This window comes from Poecilia formosa, unplaced genomic scaffold, assembly GCF_000485575.1.
Source record: "Poecilia formosa unplaced genomic scaffold, Poecilia_formosa-5.1.2 Scaffold319, whole genome shotgun sequence".
NCBI classification, from domain to species: Eukaryota; Metazoa; Chordata; class Actinopteri; order Cyprinodontiformes; family Poeciliidae; genus Poecilia; species Poecilia formosa.
The window spans coordinates 259196-279231 of record NW_006800258.1 but is presented as its reverse complement, the minus strand read 5'-3'; the positions used below and the strand labels follow the sequence as shown (position 1 = coordinate 279231).

Here is a 20036-nt window from a genome sequence, read left to right as displayed (position 1 = left end):
TGATGTTTTTCTAGAATCTTCTTCAGTTTAGCTACAGCTAAACATCTACTTTTAGCGCTCTTCTGAAGGAATGCTGAAATATCTACAAGTATCAGGAACATTGATTATAAACACTTTGCTTTTCTTCCAGAGTTGGACTCTAATCGAAGTTGATAAAATTCTACAAAGCTGGTGCTTTTTCCTAATTGTTGTAATACTAAAGTCAGTAAGAAACACCGTTTTATATTATTGTGTTTGAAAAACTGAATGAACATGATCACAAAGGGACATTCTACTGGTTTAATCAGACATTAAGATGCTCTGATGAATAGTTCAAATCTCAAACTTTAAATACATTTAACTTATGTGCAGCTTTGGACTCCAGGAGATCTCACATTTTTCTACCTCTAGAGGCATTAATGTTGTATTTTGAACTTTAGAGTCAGAAAATCTGACTTCAAAATACAGACAGACAATTTCCAAAAACCCAAATCACGACACTATACTATTCCCTAATAATTGTAAGACATTGTTTTTATTGGAGCATGTTACCATTCCAGCTCCTTAGTTAAGTTTTTTTTTTCTTTTTAATAGTGAGATAAATGTAGAAAACTGGTAATCACGGCTGTTTGTTGCCATTGTCTCTCATACGTGCAAAGTAAGCTGTTCATTTCTTAGCTTTTCGTTGGCCAAGCCTGTATTGCACTTGAAAATGTGTCTAAAAATCATGATTTTCCAATCATGAACGGAGGCGGGACAAAAAATACCAGTAAAATATTTGCATTAATGTGGGCAGAGCCTGATCATTTCTTGGTCTCACACTCCCATTATTCTAAACATTTCCCTACGATAGGCAGACACAAAAACAAAGACCCCCCCCCCAAACTGTATGCCATCTATGTTAGCAGTCCCACTGGTTATCACAGCTGTGTGTTCTTACCCCTCCACACCGAAACGGCCCCCTCTCGTCGGCCCCAAACCCCACCTGTCCTCGGCCCAGCCCAGAGCCTCGTGGTGTAACTTGTTCACTTACATTAGCTGTTGAATGGAGAAGCTGGAGAAGATGGGTATGGTAATACAATGTGAAGCGTACAGACAAGGATAACATGTGAGCTAATTGCATTCTGCTCAGACAAAAACAAAACAAAACAAAAAAAAAATCTTTGCGTATTCTTTTTTTTACATTTTTCATTTTTTTTAAACCGCGCTGTAGAGAGAATAGGGAGGAAAGAAAGTTGAGGGGAGAGAGAGAGAAGGATACGCAGCTACAGACTACTCCAGTGTCCAAGATAAACAGACGACAAGATACAGAGGAAGAGAAGCAAGACGGAGATTTTTTTTAGACTTTTTTTTTCAGCTTTTCTGTAGTATTGAACAATAAAAAGAGCAACTAAATCACACCAATTTCCTTTAGTACTATGTATACTGCTTGAAAAAGCTTCAAGAAGAAGAAGAAGAGAAAGATATAGAAATATGAGGGAGGGACTTATTTTCTTTTGAGATGGGCACTCAGGAATACAAGATGGAATCTGTGAACAAAAGGCACTTTTTAGGGACAACCTTTAAAGATGCTCTGAGTCTATAACACTACGTCACCAAACAAATATTTATCATCATTTACAGCTGGTGGGTGTTCGGGGGAGGGGGACGTGGAGGGGCGGGGGGGCTTTTGGGTAAACAGGGTTCGAGTTGCCGCTGACTTGGATGACTACAACCCCGCTGGCCGAAAACGGAGGAAACCCTGGAAGTGAGTCACAAACGAAGACGTCATTTACAGCATGTTTATGTTTTTGTCGCTCTTGTCGTTCAGGAACAGGAATCCAGACTCGTGCATCTCCCGGAATATTGGGAAGATCTTGTCTTTGTTCCACGTTAGGATCACTGGTAGGTAGGATAGAGTCCGCAGGAAACAAATGACAATTTTTTACAAGCTTTTTTTGTTGTTGTTTTTTTTACAAGAGGATGTGTGTTTTCTCTCTGTAAAGGTTTGGGAGAGGAAAAATGCCTTTTGTTACAACAACCTTTTCGTACAATGAACACCCCCCTTCCCTCTCCCCGGTAAATACAAAGAAATAGAGTAATGCATGATTTCCTAAAAATTAGTTCTTATGATAACACTTAATTTTGTTTATTATTATTTATGTATAATAGAGACTGAATGTACTTTATTCTTTTACGAAAGCACCAGTTTTCATAATGATATATATTTTACGAGCTGCGAAATTGTTCCTTTAACTCCCATCAATAAAAATGAATTTCTTTTCTTGAAAAAGTGATAAAAGGAAACAACGAAAAAAAAAAAAAGAAAATTAAAACAATGTCCCCCAAACCTTTTTTTTTTTTTTTTTTTAATGCATTTTTTTCTGTGTGTTTCTCTGTTCTTACTTACTCTCTCCTCTGTAGATTTGCATACATATATTTTATCTCACCGCTCGTGTATTTAGAGTCCCGGAGCACGTGGACTTGAAAAACAAACGAACAAACAGGAAAAAAAAAAAAAAATCTTAAGAGGGTTTCCCTCCATTTTTCTTTTTTTTTTGCATGACACCCTCAAACATTCTCTAACAAACACAATTCCTCTACCAAGGCATTGCACATGGCTCAATCAACATACATCATTTAGTTTCAAGAACAATACTTCCCATCGAAACAATAAAGAAAAACAAATCTGTTCGTTTAAGTTTTAATCCTTATCTACGTTAGCCGATACTCTACGTTTCTACCAATGGATTTCCGACTGTCGTGGGCTTCGACTCTGCTCCGATTAGCGATTTCCAGATGCATCCTATGACTGTGCGATGTATGCCATGCTTCAAAAAATAACTAGACTGCCACAGAGCTTATCTTGCAAACTAAAAGGAAAAAAGTATATATCTATAAATATATATAAAAGTGTATTATATATAAAGATGCTTGAGATTATCTAGTGAGCTGTCATTGTTTTTTTTTTCTCCATTCCCTCCTGACATTTTTTTTTTATTTTTTATTTTAATTACCATTCACTATAGCTTATATGTGAGAAAAAACAACCTGAATTCATGTTTGACAAATTGCATAATGGGAATACAGAGGCACTTTCTTTGATTCGAAAAGAAATCAGCCTACCGCCTTCGTCCAGCCGACCCAGTCCTCTCTACGAAGCGGGTGAGAGGTCGCCGGTCAGCTCGGCCGACTACGACTGCTTTCCCTGCGGTGAAGGAACACGGCCAGGCAGTCCAGTTATTTTGTGAGGTTGAATGGGCGTTCGGACTCAACGTGGGAGAACGTGCTGCGCGGGGGGTTTTATGTAGAAAAAGAAAAAAAACAACGTGACTGAAAGCGTAAAGGCCTCCACAGATTGTCTCGATTTAAGACTTCCCTTTGAAATCTGTCGTGCGTGGCGTCGTTGGGAGGATTGGGGGGGCGATGTGATTAATACTGAACGGTTGTCATGAGTCGGATTTAAAATGTGACACGCTAAGTAGTGATCCGTCTACCGTCATGCTTACAAAAACATTTTTTGACTTATGCGATTGGCTGGCATGATTGTATCAGTGCAGTTATTTGATCTATAAGGGCTCTTCCATTTAAAATGGCTTCGGGGAGGAGGGGGGAGTGCTGGTGTGTGTGTGTGAGTGCATGCATTTGCGTGGGGTGTAACCGTGACAACTATTAAATTTTACTGTCACAGGCAGTTGACAGACAAACTGGTACAACATACGTTTGACTCTTGACCTCGTAGGCCTCCCTTAAAACAACAAAATAAAGTCAGAAATGTGACATAATCATTTTTCTCCGCAGTGTGGCCCCCTCAGCTCTTGGAGCAGCAGCCTATCTGGGAGTGTAAACAACAGGATAAACTTACAAATTGTAATTTTTTTTATATACTCAACTAGATTGAGATCTCAGAGTGTTTTTGTTGTTGTCTAACTGGTTCAGCTCGTCTGTCTCCAGGAATAATAAAATTAAAAAAAATCCTGTGATTGTCAAAACCCCACTCATTTTTTTTTTCCTACAGTAAAGGGCCTCCTGGTAGAAGAACAATTAAATCATGTCAATAAAACAATTATTGGGGATAATATGCTTCTTTGATTGCTGGATGAGAAAACTGGTAACATTAATAGGAAGCTACAGCTGGCAGCTGTTAGATTAGTAAACACCTAATCTAGTTGCATGTGAACCGATTTCCTCAGTCACACACAAAAGATTAAGAGTGTCCCTTTTACTTTCCACAAAATTAACTCAAATCCAAATTAGAGGATACTGATTTTTTTTAAGTGACATCCTGCGTTGACATCTTCGTTTGTTCCAGAGGCCGAAGCTAATATGTTTAGGACGGGCTAGGATCATAATCAGATCTTTATAAAAATGATTATCTCCACCACATTGGTTTAAAAATATCGTAGACACTGGATCGTTTTCAGAAAGCCTTTCATCCACACCAAATCCCACAGTGAGCGTTGTTTTAAACATGCCAAACACACAGGGGGCAGCGTAGCGCAAAGCTCAAAACTATGTCAGCCGACCAGAATCCATCCAAACAAAAACGACTTCTGGTTATTAATTAAACATGGCGCCAGAAGGTTCATATAAAGGTTGAACTACTTTTAAATATCGTATTGGAGTATAAAGTTAATAAGACACAAGATCATCTCAATTGGGATATAACATGGATATACTGGCGCATTGTTTGTCGTTGACTGTAATGCGCGGGATCCTGAAACTCAGTTCTTCCATGTGTTCACTCAAACACAAATACAGTTTTCTGAAATCTGTACTTTGGTCGGAGTTTTCCGAAATGATCGGGTTTTTTTGGGATATAAAATTGAGTTTTTGTTTACACAAAAGGCCAAAAAATGTATAAAAATGTATTAGATTCTCCAGATAGCTGGCTGGGTGGGGACTTAAAACAACAGCAATTTCACAAATGTTTTAGTGGTTCTTCCCAATTGTATTTTGTGAAGCTCTCAAGCAGAGGAGGCTGTCCACCACCAGTGATCATCTTAAATTCAATATGTACTGAGAACTGGTGATTTTAACTACCAGTTCAATAAGCTGCAAAACACAGTTTACTGAAACCACAACAATATTTTTTACTTTTTACTGTTTTGTATCAGAAAGTTATTTGGACCAAAAGCCATTCAAGTGTTTCATGTGTTCAGTGTTTCATTCAGGAGGATTATCGAAGGCGCACCACCTCCTACTTCCATTTCCTGTTTGGAAATGTCTGCCTGATTTAATTTTTGGGGTGAAAAGATCGGAATCAGGCCGTTCAGACTGATGTGAAAAAGCTGGATGGTCGCATCCGAGCCCCAAATCAAATTTGGGTTACATTCGTGTGAATGAAGCCTAAGAAGACCCTGATAAACATCGGTAGTTTTAACGCTTTTGTAAATATCCACTGGTTTCATTCAGCAAAAGTATTTTTTCCCGTCTTTAAGAGTTTTAATTTGTTCAGAAATATTTAATTATTTCTATCTAGAAACGTTGCTCGGAAACATCAAATAGAATAAAAACAAAAATCCCTTTTCGGATTTAAAAAGATGTTTGACCATGGATTAGCTGCTAGCTTCAGCCTCTGGGGCTAACATATCTGTACCAACTCCAGGTAAGTCACTACCTGCTGACAAATTCTGAACATAGTTATTCTTTAAATGTTAATTATCACAATCCACTGTGAGACTAATCATTAGCACTAGCAACAGGTCCATTAACAGCTGATACATACCATCAGAAGTGCAGATAGACAGTTTAGCACTCCAACCATCACTACATGTGACACACACATCAGCCATTTTGGATTCTGAGATTGGGCTGGGTGAGGATCCAGTTCATTTGTCCTGCTTGTGTCTCAAATTCTGCCTTCCAAGTGGAAATGGACCACACAGTCAGTCAAAATGTCAAGTAAATGCTAAGTGAATTAAAGTGCAATAACACCTGCAGCCACTAGGTGCTTTTTCCTCACAATCTCAGACTTTAATCAGTCAAGCACTGACGAATGGTAGGTCAAACATATTTACTGTTTGACTCTCTTCTTCTCAAGCAAGTGATTGTCATAATTTTCCAGGGATTTTTAAGAATAAAAAATTGAACTAAAACCTCACATTTTTGTTCAATCTAGCTCCAAAACAGTTCTCCGTTTCCGCCATCATGTCTAATACAGTCACTTCTTAGTAAATACCCAGAAATTTAAAGTTAACATGGCCGTATCCATCTCTTCACACTGTTTTGATTTAACTCCAGTCTAACCAGCTGCTCACTGTAGCTCCCCATGGGTGTGATACCAGCTCCACATCTAAAACAGCAGGTGGGCATATTCCCCAAGTTTTTACAAGCACTATTTTTCTCCGGGTTAGCCAGCCACTCTTTGCCCCCCATCATATCACTTCTTCTCTCGCTTTAAGGTGCTGCCATTCAAATACAAAACAATTAGAAAATAGTACAAATCCAAAAAGGAGTCAATTCAAATAAGAAAAAAAAAACACGCGAGGGAAAAATAATTAGTCAGCGTTCGTCTATGTTACAAAATGGGGACGATTGGGGGCGAAACTCATAGCTGCTGCCAATAGCCGTGACATTTCTCAGAGTCCAGGACGCCGATTGCTTCGTGTGTGGAGGGAATTTACTGAGATCATTGGGTAAAAAAAAAAAAAAAAAGGAAAGCTTTTACATATACATATAGAAATATCATGAGCTAAAAGGTGAGAAATCCTGCAGTCATGGCACACAGACTGACAACGTTGTGAGCAAAGGGGAGACCGGTGATTGGCTGAATCGAACCATGCCGGGTGGAGGACGCCTAAAGGCTTCTTGTACCTTGTGGTGGTGTGCTTCCTTTTCGTAGAACGTAAAAATCATCTTGGCGAGTGTGGTTTACCTCCCATGCCTCGTAGATAAATAGTGCACATCGTTAAGGGTTAGTGTTGACTGATTCAGCTTGTAGTGCAACTTTAAATCAAGATACGGTTTGGCATGGTCGCTTGCTTATTGGTGGCTGGGCAAGAGGAGCCAATCGGGTTTCGCTATGGGCAATGATGAGATCCTGGGCCGCTGTTCTCACTGGACGCTCATCGTCTCATTTGTGTTTTGGGTTCGTTGTGGGTAAAGTTTTTTGTAGCTTGCTGGACTGTTGATTGTTTTTTTTCCTTAGCCATTTGTTTCACAATGCGTCCTTGGAAAGCAGGAGAAGCTGACCGCTCCCCCCACGTCCGCTTGTTGCTGCCGCATCGCTGCTGTGGTTCCTGGGTGTGAGGAGGCCCGCGTACTGCGTCCTCCTCCGCTCCATCTTCCTTCCAGCCTCCTTCCAGTCCATCCGTTTGTCTTTCCCTCTTCACCCAATTCAGGTCCTCCCCCTCCGACTGCGTGAATGTGTCCAGGGTTCCACTAGAAGTGTCATGCGACTGTAATTTCCTGCGTTGCTTGGTTATATTTCATATCAGATGAGACGTACTGTCAGGGCTGGTCGGCGGGTTGGTAAGACAATTATTGTCATCCTGCAAGTTGTTTCTCTGTTCTTTTTTTTTCTCATTTTGAATTGTAAAGAAAGATATCTATTTGCTGGTTTGTGCACAGATCTTGTCAGAGGAACCAAGACTGGAAGAGAAACAAAAGGGAAGGGGAAAGAGGAGATGCGGTTAGTTTTGTCTCAAATGCATTTGAAAATGTAAAAACAAGTAAAAACAAGGTAAAACATCTTAACTACTGAATGAATTGATTTAATAGTGAAAACAATGTTTTTTGTTGTCAAGCAGATTATAAATTAAGTACTTTGAACATACAACAAATTAAACATCAATTCAGGGGCAAAACTCTGACTGCTAGATGGCATCAAAGTGTTTCCAATACGATCTTTGGTATGTGTAGAATATGCATCAACAGGCTGTAGTGGTATTCATACGTCTTACTGCTGGATGATGGTATTAGGTGAATAAGTGACAGTAGTATACTAGGGGTGGACAGGGATGCATCAGGATCAAGATCCTGGGGTTCTTGCACTTTCCAGCCAATTAAAAACTCAGAAGTCCAATCATTTTCTGGATTAGTAAACACCTCATACTAAATGTCACAGTAAAAACAACACTTAATGTGGATGTTGTTACACAATAAAGACAATTGGAAGGATAGAATTTTTTTTTGTTTCAGTAGCTGTACTGTCGTAAGTTTTGAGCAAACTTTTAAAATGCCACAAAAAAAAGAGAGAGAAGGCGAATTAGGCGTGATTGGTCTGCTGGTTTGGGGCAAATCAACCAGGTTACACAAATCAGGATTTTGTCAGATGTTAACGTTACACATGGCTGTAGTAAACAGGAAGTAGAGGTCGTAAACTATCAAGGACCACACATCTCAGGAAAATTGAGAGAGTCCTTCTCTCTGTGACGGAGGTTTAGACCAGGAAAATTTAGTTAAGTGTGAACTTATTTGGCCTTCACAGAATTAACTCCTTTTTGCAAAACCCGAAAACCACTTTAAGGGAGTATAAAAACTTTCTTGCGAAATTGAGGAAATAGTCAACCTTTATTAATGCGACACATCAAAATGTACATAAAAAGATGGATACAAGTGTGGCTAGTGAGGGATCAAAAAACAAAATCATAGAAATGAGATGTGAAAATATTTTTTAAAAGGGAACTGAATTATCTCTGACACGTTGAGACGGGTTTATTATTCATTCAAGCTGTGATAGAGAACAAGACTTTAAGCAGATAACAGGAAGGCTAAGCAGAGTACACCAAAGTGGGCTACATTAACCAAAGTGCTTGCAATGGATTTTATTTAGAGTCAAGAAAGCTAAATCCCAATGAGTGTGTATATTTTTAGATTTTATCTTTAAAAAAATGCTGCAAGCAATTTATAATTCAATCCAGTTCGTTTCCAGGTGCTGCACATTTACTAACACTATGCTGGATTTGGGGATAGAAGTCCAGTTGGTGTTGTTCTGTCTTACTGCAGCAGCAGCAGCAGCAGCAGGGTTGCAGCACCCTGACCCTCTGTGTCACTCACACCGTCTTCATGTCGGGTGTCTCCCAGTCAGCGTGAGCAGGGGGCAGAACTGGGTCACTGCTGCTGAAGTTGGCTGCCCTGCTTGGCCTGCGGGATCTGCCACCGACGGCTCAAGTGCCAACATTCTAAAAGTCAAGCCTTGGAAACTCCTCCGCTCCTCCGGGAAAGCGGCCCTTTTGTTTTGTTTGACTCTAATAGTCAATGCATGAATACAACCCCTTCCCCCTCTGCCCTTCTCAGCTAGCACACTCCCCGGGGCGGTGGGGGCACCGTCCCAGCGGGCCCATGGCATTGTAACTTCTCCCTTCTTAGTTACTCTGCCTTCCACCCATCTATCTCTTGTAAGCATCGCCTCTAAATCCTTGGCAGCAGACAGTGACCACCCTCTTTTCTTTCCCCGAATCCCTCTCCAGCAAAGCCCGTCTCAAATTCAAGATCAACCAGCTATGACATCATGTCTGGTCACCCGGGGTAACAAGACGGCCGAGACGTGACTTTGAAGCGGGCTGAAACTCGGGCTCCCTACATCGGGGTCTTTAAAAGTGGGGGCCCGCCCGGGAGCGCTGTGGGGACCTCTGAAGGTCGGAGGGAAGATGAGAAAAATAAAACGCAAAAATAAATACATTTTTTAATCTTACATTTTTTAGAATATATTTTTTTCGGTTATTAAATCTTTTTTTTAATTTAAAATATGAGTAAGAATAATACTCAGAAATGTTATTTCTGATACTCATTTTCTACCGTAGCTCACAAGAAAAGGAAAAGTTTCCAATAAGGACATTGCTGCAAAAACCACAGAAACTGTGGGAATAAAATAAAAAAAATTATGTGATTAATATAAAACATCACATGTTTTCTTATGATCAAAAAGACAGAATTGTGATGAAAAATTGTATTATCTGATAAAATTTTCCATGGTCATCTAAAATCAGATGATACAAGGCAGCATTTATGCTAAATGAATGTAATAATTATTCAACAATGATAAAAAAAAAAAACATTATAAAAATTTATGGTTCTTTACATATTTTGTATCATCGTCAGAGGTTAATGCTCTTTGGGGTCTGTGGCTTGGAAAGGTTTGGGACCCTGCTCTGTATATCGAGCATTTTTCTGCACTGTTTGGGATCTTGTTTCTTTTCTCTGCTGGTTGTAAAGCAGCACATTTGCCACTAGAGGGCACAAGAAGGCCACAGCTGGTAGCTGAAGCTGTCGGTGCAGCCTGACCTCTAGTCTCCACGTAGACACTTTCGCCCCAAACCTTTCTGCTGTTTTGTGGAGACCTGAGTTTTTATCCTGCTTAAACATTCCAGAGTCCAAATTATCCCAGCTTCCCGTGTTAAAGACGTGTGGAATATTTGCAGTGTTCAGGACGTGCAAGTGAATTTCAGGGTAAAAAAAAAAATACTGACAGGCAAATGAGTGAAAATGGGACAAAGAAGAGAAACTGAGAGGAGCAGAAATGAAAAGCAAGACGAAGCGAGAGAACGAAGGGCAGAGAAATAAGGGAGGGAATCCTGAGATGGTTTCCATGTGTCGAGGTGCGGGGCTGAGCTGGCTCCAGGCGGGTGTGGTTAGACACTAATGAGAAAAGTACTGGTGGTAATGGTGGAGGCACAAGGAGAGGGGGGGTGTGGAGCGGCGATGGGAAGAGAGCGCGGAAGGTGAAAGAGGCGAACAGTAAAAAGAGGAGAATTAAATATGAGCAAGGGAAGGCGAGCAAAGTTTGAGGAATGAAGTAGGTGAAGTGGAAAAGTAGGGGATTGGGTGGAGCAGGGAAAGGAAAAGGTAGAGAGACAGAAAGAGAAAAAAAGGCAGTGAGGGGAAAAGGGCCGTCTGCCTTGAGGGCAGGCTGCGTACATGCCAAATAAACAGTTGAGCACATATGGTAAACCACACACGTACAGTAAAATACAGATGTACAAATGCACACTCTGATGGTGCGCTGTGGGTTGGTGTAACTGGAGAGGTGGAGGAAACCCTGCAGCAGGTTTCACAGAGTGAGAGAGTAAGGAGCTCTGGCTCACATCCACTCACTTAATACGTTTCCTGAGTTTCACCAGTAATTACAGTCGAGGCAGATGAGCTTCCTCTTACGGTTTCAACACGGAGAGCAGTTCTGGGAGTGGACGTCCCTCACGTCTTACCTGTGTCTGCTGCGGGATGTTCAGAAAGTTGTTGTCCCGTGATCCGATGCCGACAAACCTGTTGGGAGCTGTGGCGCCTGGCGTGGAGTATGCTGTGGAAACAGAACACACACCATGCTGGACATAAGTGACCTTTCGAGTAACTGGCCCCGCAACGTCAAGTTCAATTCTGTCCAATTTGGTGTATTTATATAGAGCCGAGTTACAACAGATGTTATCTCCAGGCACTTCACAAAAACAGGCCGGAATCACTGTATGTAGTTCTACAGGTTACCGTAAAAACCTTGATTGTACAGTCCAATCACAGCCACAGTCAGATCCAACTACATCCAGCACAATTTGACCTTAATTATAAGACTGGATGATAAACATCCGTTCATCATGTAATGCCAAATACCAACGGATTGACTAAACCAACACTTTACACTTTACTAGCTAAGCTGATTCACTTAAACGTTTTTCACTCCAAGATTCCTGGGCAGCCTTGTAAATCTGCTATCTACCCTGCTCAGTTTTATGTCCACAATATCTTTACGCATCAGATTAGGACAAGCTTTAACAAGTTGTACTTTTTAACTTACAGAGTCAAAAATGATACACTGATCATGTATTGAGATGAAAATTTGGAGAGTAACATAAGTTTAACAACTACATTTGTAGGGGCAAAATAAATAATGTTACACATAAGATCAGTAGACGGTTACAAAACTTACTCGACTCAAATGTACCATTTTTACAGCTAATTTTCCTTCCTATTTTAACATATGACTTCAAAAAATTATTTTGAATCGCAAGCAGTTAAAATCATTTAGCACTAAATGTCCATCCATCCATCCATCCATCCACCCATCCATCCATCCATCCATCCATCCATCCATCCATCCATCCATCCATCCATCCATCCATCCATCCATCCATCCATCCATCTTCTTTACCCCTTTGTCCCTTAGTGGGGTCAGGAGGTGCTGGTGCCTCTCCAGCTATCGTTCCGGGCGAGAGGCAGGTTCACTCTGGACAGGTCACCAGTCTGTCGCAGGGCAACATAGAGACAAACAACCATGCACACACACTCACACCTAGGGGCAATTTGGAGAGGCCAATTAACCTGATAGTCATGTTTTTGGACTGTGGGAGGAAACCGGAGTACCCGGAGAAAACCCACCCATGCACAGGGAGATAGCACTAAATGTGCTAAATGAAAACAGCTTAAAAAAACCCAGCATTGAGGGGGTTTATGTTAATGAGTTTATTGTCAAAACACTATTGATTTAAGACACAAACAAAAAACTCAAAGATGAAAGTGATTTTGTCCAACTTTATATAGAATAGGTGTCAAAAATGTTCTGGATGTTTAAGGTATTTTTTTAAAGCTGCAAATACATTTCATGTTTCATTACTCTAATATTTTTCTAGAGCTAACCAAACCTGAACACTAAATACAAATTTTGCATTTTTCCAGACTATTTGAGAATGTGTAGGAACCACGGTTTCATGAATGTGTGAGAGGGCGATGTTTGTTCGTGGTGCTGCTAATGCTAGTGCTGATGCTAATGCTTGTAAAACTAATTTAGCTTAATGACAAGAGAAAAAAAAATCTAAAGTTCATCAGAAAAACACAATTAGCAGAAGGAAAACTTACTAATTTAATACTATTTTGTTTCATCTCAAACATTTATCTAACCAAATATTTATCCTTAATAAGAAGCTTAAAATATGCAACAAGATTCTATAGAAAGAAAAAATCCTATGGATAAATGTAAATGCATTTTTATTTGACAGGTTTTGAATGTTGTACACAATATGTGCTTTTCTTGTCTTGCCCGTTTTTCCACACAACCCAAGAAATTTCCGAACCCAGGCTGCTAGCTGAACCATCTCAGCTAGCTTCCATACCTTAGCAGAACTGATAGTTACAGATGGACTGTTGAAGTCAGAATAAAACTGGTAGTAGTGTAAAAAAATAGTTTTATTAAAATAGTTTTATGTAAAGGTATGCAGTCTGTTTCTGTCTGTAGGAATGCTGCTTCCTTGGTAAAAGTCTTAGAAAGACTATTTTCTTGTCTGTATGTTATAATGCTAATGCTAGGACTACATAAACCAAGATTAGAAAAAGAATTGCAAAAAATACAAACATTTTTTTTTTTAAAAAAAAGGACATCTAGTAGCTGTACAATTCCTCAATTTGAACTTTTATTTTATTTCGGAATAAAAATGTTCCCTACTTTCTGCAACTGCTGTCATCTTTGATAACCTAAGCTACTTGCTAGCTTTCCTGCCTTTAGCGTTTATCATAGGGCCACTGAGATCTTAGTACACAAAATAACAAACCTGACTGTTTATATTGTTCGTTTTTCTCGAGCATTAAGTGTTCTGAGAATTAACAGTATTCAAGATATATGTTGCAGCCAGTCAAAATTCATAGCAGATGGTTTTATGTGAATACCTACAGTGTGTCTCTATTAGCATTCGGGTTGTCAGGACATCTGCATTAGCCTGCCAGAGAAGAAACCTGAGCGATACAGTCTTTCTTTTTAATGAATTCAAATGGTAATCTTTTATTTAACTTTTTTATTTACCCTCTCTCGTTCTCTGATGACTCTGGCACCATAAAACCCAGAATTGCCTTATTATACAGTGTGCGATACAACTAACAGCCCACCAGCTGATCCTTTTGCTGAGAAATCTGGTGTCCATTTAGTACTCCAGTCATAAAATGTCATCTCTGCTTTTGTTTCTTTACACTCAGATACACCGTGGCAAACTTTACAGCACCACGAACGCAGCGTTAGCAGTCATTAGCTAACATCTGGAAGTCATCAGCAAATTGCACAGTTCTCCATTTATTCTCCATACACCACAAATTTATTTCACTCTGACGGACACTATTTCTCTGAATTCTTGGCCCCTTCTTTCTCTCTGACACTTCTTAGAATAACTCTAAAGCTGCGGTCTTCTGTGCGCTCCTGCATTTTACCTTTTAGATCGCTGTAGCAAAAAAAAAAAAGAACCCACATATGAAGACAAACTTCTCCTGCTCTCTTTAAAACTATTATATTTCTAGCCTCTGTTTTTAAGGTGGACAAATCACTCATAAACTCTCTTTCCAAGATAGTTAATTGACTTATAAAATTGTTATATATAATTTGGATTTTGGTAGAAAGATGGAGACAAAAATATAACACACCATAAATGTTGTATTGAGTATGCAAATAAGCATATTTAGGCATAAGTGAGCATAACTCCAACCAATAAATCTAAGTGCATCCATGCATAGAAAACGCAAAGCTTGCACTTTGCTGTTACCTCAGTGGCATTAAAACAGGAAATGGCTTGAGGTGAATTTGTAGGGCTAGTCTGGAAGGGGTTAGTTAGCTAGTCAGGCTATCTGCTCAGGTCTGCAGCCGGTTGATGGGCAGACTTACGGTACTTCTCATAGTTTTGTTTTTAAAAAGTCTTTGGCATCCTCACCATGACTGTCTGTGTTTTTCTTGCCCAGAAATATTTCCAAACCTACAAATTTGTCTTTTTTGGTAAACAAGGGCAATGTCTAGTGGCAGTTTCAGCCAGCTGAGTATTACTGTACAGCAACAAGTCGGAGAGGAGCACCACATAATTCTCAATGTTACACACAACCAGAGACAACCCAGGTCACTCCAGTGTTTTAATCTCCATCTGATTAAAACCACTCTGAACTGTTGGGTTGCTATGATGGAAAAATTGAGTAATTTTCAAACCACAACTTTTTGAAACCTTGAAACACCTTGACGACAGTAACCAACCCATTTCTAATTTTAGCATCTCATTTTACACATTTCTGTCAACATTTCGTACCGTCCTGAGAGAAGCCTTTCAAATATCCAACAGATACAAACGCACTTGCAGATGATTGACAAAGAGTTAATCTCTGGAGTCTAAGGATCAGAGTTATAAAACTCTGATCTATGTAGATCAGACTTTTATAAGAGTTACAGATTGCAGCTTCACATATTTCACAAATATGACTTTAAAAATAAAGCAATAACACATGTAGAAAACAACATCTGTTAAATACCGTAACTACTATTTATTGACTACTTAGGGTATTTAACTAGTTAATAAATAAGCTAAAAATGAAAATTAAATGAGACCAATAACATCAGTGAACTTGGTTCTAATCAAGTACTGCTACGCATATCATTGAGGTCAGTGAAACCCAGTGGAAATGTTTGTCATAATCTGATATGCAAACTCAGATCTCCCTGGGTGACAAACTCTGCACTGAGAGACGGAACACAGCTGAATCCTGACGCTGAGGATCAGTCGGGGATATTTAAAACCAACTGGCATCAACGTCTCTGACAAATTTAGGGCAGTTTGAGGTTCCCCCACGGACTCCAGAGACCTAAACTTACTGAAGGACTCAGGGAAGCTGTGTGCAGACTTTGTGTGGTCTGTTTGTGTGCAGGAAAGGGAGAAAGGACAGCAATGAGAGACACAGGAAGGAAGGTACAGTATACATCCATGTGTTTCTAAGAATTGAAATAACATACAAAAGACATTAAAGACTTGCAGACGCTGACTGGGGGTGAGGAAGGGGAGGAAAACACTAGCTTTGAAGAAGAGCTAAAAGTTAGAAAATAAAAGAAAAGGTGCTCCATCCAGTGCCCCTCTACCGTAAGACTGGCAGACATATTTCTGTCATCACTCCCTTACCTTAAAAGCTTGACTTATTCTTCCTGTTTCACACTCACCAAGCAAAGGGATCCACAAAAATTCCACTAACGTCCCAGTTTCTGCTTTGGAGTCCATATAACATAACTGCCCTAAATTTGTGCCCCTCTGGAGACAGCAAGTCAGCACTCAAAATCAGACAGTTTGCCGATGAGTCCTTTTAGGGAGGAAAAGAGGAAACAGAGCAGCAATGACGCTTTCGTAGCATGACACGTGGAGTGCCTTCAACTTGTGGTGCCACCACAACTCAAGGGGCCTAATAAAAAGCCATGTGGAGTGCCACACATGTCTGTAATGACACATAGTCAAAACCTCTGAGGGCCTGGGACTGCACCTTATTTTCTCTGCTGGTTTCCAAATTCTTCTGCAAGGAAGGGAAAGTGAGATGCTGGAAACACAATTACGGCACGAGGTCGGAGGAGGAACAACACGACACTGGTCTTTTGTCACTAGAGGGAGGTTTCTCTCTTTTCTTTTCTTTTTTCCTGTGTTACTTTGCAAACGGTCTCTGCAGGGTCACTTACACGGAGATGCGGGCGAGGAGAGTCCGCCGTCAGGGGGCGTGCTGTTGGGTTTAGAGTCGGGCATGGGGAGGGGCACTGGGCGGGCCACTGGGGGAGGTGGAGGCAGCAAGAAGGAGCCTGGCATTTTGCTCTGGCCGCTCCCGTTCGGCTGCGGACAACACAAATAGGGTCAAGAGGGCGGCATGCGACAACCCGCAGACACGGAATGGAAAAGGGGAGCGGCTCAAGAAGGCCGGGCCCAAAATATAAACAAATTCATGACGGAAGGAGGAAGAGATGGGGAAAAAAAAACTAAGGGAATGAGGTATGCGGACGCCATCTTTAATGAGGGTGTGAAAAATAATAGCCACCACAAGAAGTGATTTGGTGTGGGACCAGGTTCCGCCGAGGCGGTCCGTGTTGGGTGAAGGAGGTTGTGGAGGCAGTGAGAGAACTCTTTGACTGGGCTCATCCATCAGATGGCAAGAAATCAAAAGCATGGGAGAACACTCGTCTACACAATCACAACACCACCAACCAACGGTACCAAATCCCAAGCAACCAAACGGCAACTGAAATCAGAACAGCTAGAGATGAAGACAGTAACACGATGACACAACACAGGACTGGTGTGCTCGACTTGAAGCGTGCCGTGACTGAGTCCCTCTCGTGCTGATGGTTGTAAGCTTCTGAGGGGAGGGGTTGGGTGGAGCAAAAGAAAGAAATGGACAAGAGGAAGAGTGGGGAAGACGTTGGGGTCCGGAACAGGAAACGGCAAAAAAGACACCGACAAGACAATACGAAGATTTCTAGACCAGCTGACTGAACCAGTGTCTGGTGTGTTGTGTTTGTGTCTCTGGTGGTGTGAGTCCTCGTGATGTGAGAGGTAATTGGTGGTATCTTTGTTTTTCCATCAACCTGCCTGCGTGCTTTTCTGTGTTTCAGGCAGCTGCTGCAGGTAGCAGCGTCCCTCCTGCCTTACCTGTCCGGCGGCCTGCCCTGAGCCATCGGCACAGACGAACTGCACAAATTCCTTCAGGGGGTCCTGTCCGGGGTGGTGGTGGTATCGTATGGTGGGGTGGGTGAAGTAGGGGCTAGACTGCTGGATGATGGAGGGGGACGGGAAGTGCAGGGCCGAGGCTGACGCACGGGGACTCCCTGCGAACACAGATATCGGCATTAGTCGGACAGAGGCCGGGAAGGATAAAATAAAGATGCGAGAGACAGATGCACCCGTTAAAATGAAACACAGAGATCAGGTGATGAATGAGTGACAGCAAGAATGACACAAACTGTTACAGATGTGTTTTTTTCCAGTGAGATATATGAAAGTATATCAATACTCCTGAATATAAACAAGACAACATTTAGATTATGGTGCGCTTAAAGCCACACATTTCACATTCCACTTGATCCAAGAGCAACTTCAGCACACACACTTCATTAAAATCAACTATAGAACATCTGGATAATAACTTTTTTGTTAAAAAAGATTTTTAAAAGTCATAAAAATTCAGAAACGCAAGATCAGGCATCATGATTTGGTGATGACAGCGTGTGACGCCAACAGGTAGGTTCAGGGACCACGCAGTTGGTGTGTACCACTCAGTTCAACTATAAGCTTAATCCGTCTTTACTGTCTCTGTGTGTGTATAAAAAAACACACAATAATGGGGGCCAATTAATCTGTTTGCTAACTGTTAGAATATCTAAATGCAATTCACTGTTGGAAAAGTACGTTGATAAAAGTACCATAGTTGCTAAATATATTTAAATGAAAACCGTTTTTTTTTGGCATCTTAAAAATATGTTTTTTGCAACAAAACACTGTACTTTGAATGTGTGTGCGATCTACAATGTGCCAAGAGTTGGTTGATTCCTGACTCCTCAACATAAGGCCTATATCTATCAGTAAACCTGATTTGTATTAAACCCCCCTGTACCCTGTTCGAGCCCACCAGCACCTTGCTCCGGGCTGCCTGCTCCAAAGTGAAGTCATCTTCCTGCTCCTATAGTCTACCATACTAATCCCTTTACAAACTGGGAGAGGGCCAAGTGCAGGGGGTATGTGGGTGGGTTCAAAACAGGAGGAGAGGAATGGTTGGGACAGAAAGGATACAGCTCTTATCTCCCTCTATGACTTTCCTCCTAATCTCCCCTTTTCCCCAAAACCCCCCCAACTATCACAAAATGGGAATGCTTTATTTATGAGTTCTTGTACATTTAAACCAGCAGCGATAAAAAGACAGAAATGACTTTTTCAGTCTCATACAGCAAATCAGAACTAAAATCTAGAGTGAAAGATGAAATTAAAGAAATGGCAGGAGGAATAGAATAAGTAGCAGAAAGGAAGACATTTTTATTCCCTTCTAAAAAATGTGGGTAAGATGAGGGGAAACATCCAGGAGGAGGAGAGAATATTTTATCAAGACTTTGATTTGGCCATATGTATGTAAATTCTAATCGAAAAAGAAAAGGAAAGCATCGTAAAGCATTGTACAGTAGTTTGTGACTGTGGCCAATCACAGTAGACAGGTGAACATGTACTGATGGATTGGATACAATATCATAGAGAGAGAGGTGTTCTTCAAAATCGACTTCACGAGTAAAGAGTACAATTTAATTTAGTCGAGTTACTTTGCTTAAATTGAAGCCACATTTGAAGTGAGGCGTTTTTTCAGTTTCTTGTAAAATCAGAACTTAGGGTTTCAATTCGGGCTCACACTCCAGTTCAATAGGTGGCGATAAAGCACACTGAAAGCTGTTTGCCAACTGCCAGTAAAAATAAAAGAAGAAGAACCAGCAGTGTATGTATTTTCTGCTGTAGCTTTAGCTAACTACTAGTGACTAGTTCACTATTCACCTGAAATGTTATTGAGTGACAATAACATTTATAAATTATAATTTTTTTGTACACTTTGGCTTTATTTTTGACTACTTTGACCAGTTAAATTATTTGGCCATTAGTGCTATTTCACATTGTGGCTAATTACAGTTAGCTCTTACATCCTTGTTATCACAGAAAGCTCAACTGTGTCCTTAAAATAAGTATAGAGGAAGAGTTTTTTGTTTGTTTTCGATTATGTAGCTATTGTAACATTTATAATCAATGTGTAATATCTAATATTGGCTAAATAATAGCATTAAATATGTTTTTAGGTGAAAGTTAGAAGTTTTAGCCAAGTATCCTGAACTTGGCGCTTTGTAGCTCAGGTGCAATGTTTTGTACTACACAAACATTTTAATCAAATGTTAACATTTGGTTAAAACAGTTATATTTAAGAACAACTCACCAGAAGTTCTTGTAGCTATTCAACACTATTTTTTCCCCCTCAAGAACAATTTAGTGACACGAACGTGTAAAAGATAGCTCTGCCTTCTGTCGAAACAAAATAAAAATAGGACTTAAAAGTAAAAGATGACAAGACATCTACAAAGAACACATATGTTCACTGAATGTGATTGAAAGGTGATCAGAGCTAATCAAGGTCGATGCATTTTTTCTGGACTAAATACAGAAAAGAAAAGACAAATATTACAATATTCTGGTTGTCCAGAATTTGGAGATACCTGTGCATTTATACCAGATGTAACAGAAGCTAACTACTTGAAGTTTATGCTAAATATTTCCACCAACATCACACTTCTTCTACTATTTCTTTCTCATCAACATCTAAATGTCGATACATACTTTACATAATGACATCATTTTGTTCTT

The 20036-nt window shown here is 40.3% G+C and overlaps 1 protein-coding gene across 21 annotated transcripts in view; it reads right to left on the bottom strand.

Moving 5' to 3' along the window:
- Positions 1 to 2397: 2397 nt before the first annotated feature.
- nfixb (nuclear factor I/Xb) overlaps positions 2398 to 20036 on the bottom strand; it is a 200417-nt gene continuing 182778 nt past the window's right edge. For 17 of the 21 annotated variants that reach the window (XM_016661218.1, XM_016661220.1, XM_016661230.1 and 14 more), the window contains 4 exons: positions 17301 to 17476; positions 16340 to 16487; positions 11106 to 11197; positions 2398 to 7551 (listed from right to left, as the gene is read on the bottom strand). In XM_016661218.1, the coding sequence (XP_016516704.1) occupies positions 7537 to 7551; positions 11106 to 11197; positions 16340 to 16487; positions 17301 to 17476 (431 nt within the window). In that variant the 3' untranslated portion in view covers positions 2398 to 7536. The remainder of the gene's footprint in view (positions 7552 to 11105; positions 11198 to 16339; positions 16488 to 17300; positions 17477 to 20036) is intronic. The other 4 variants (XM_007573105.2, XM_007573109.2, XM_016661231.1 and 1 more) reach the window with 1 other exon arrangement.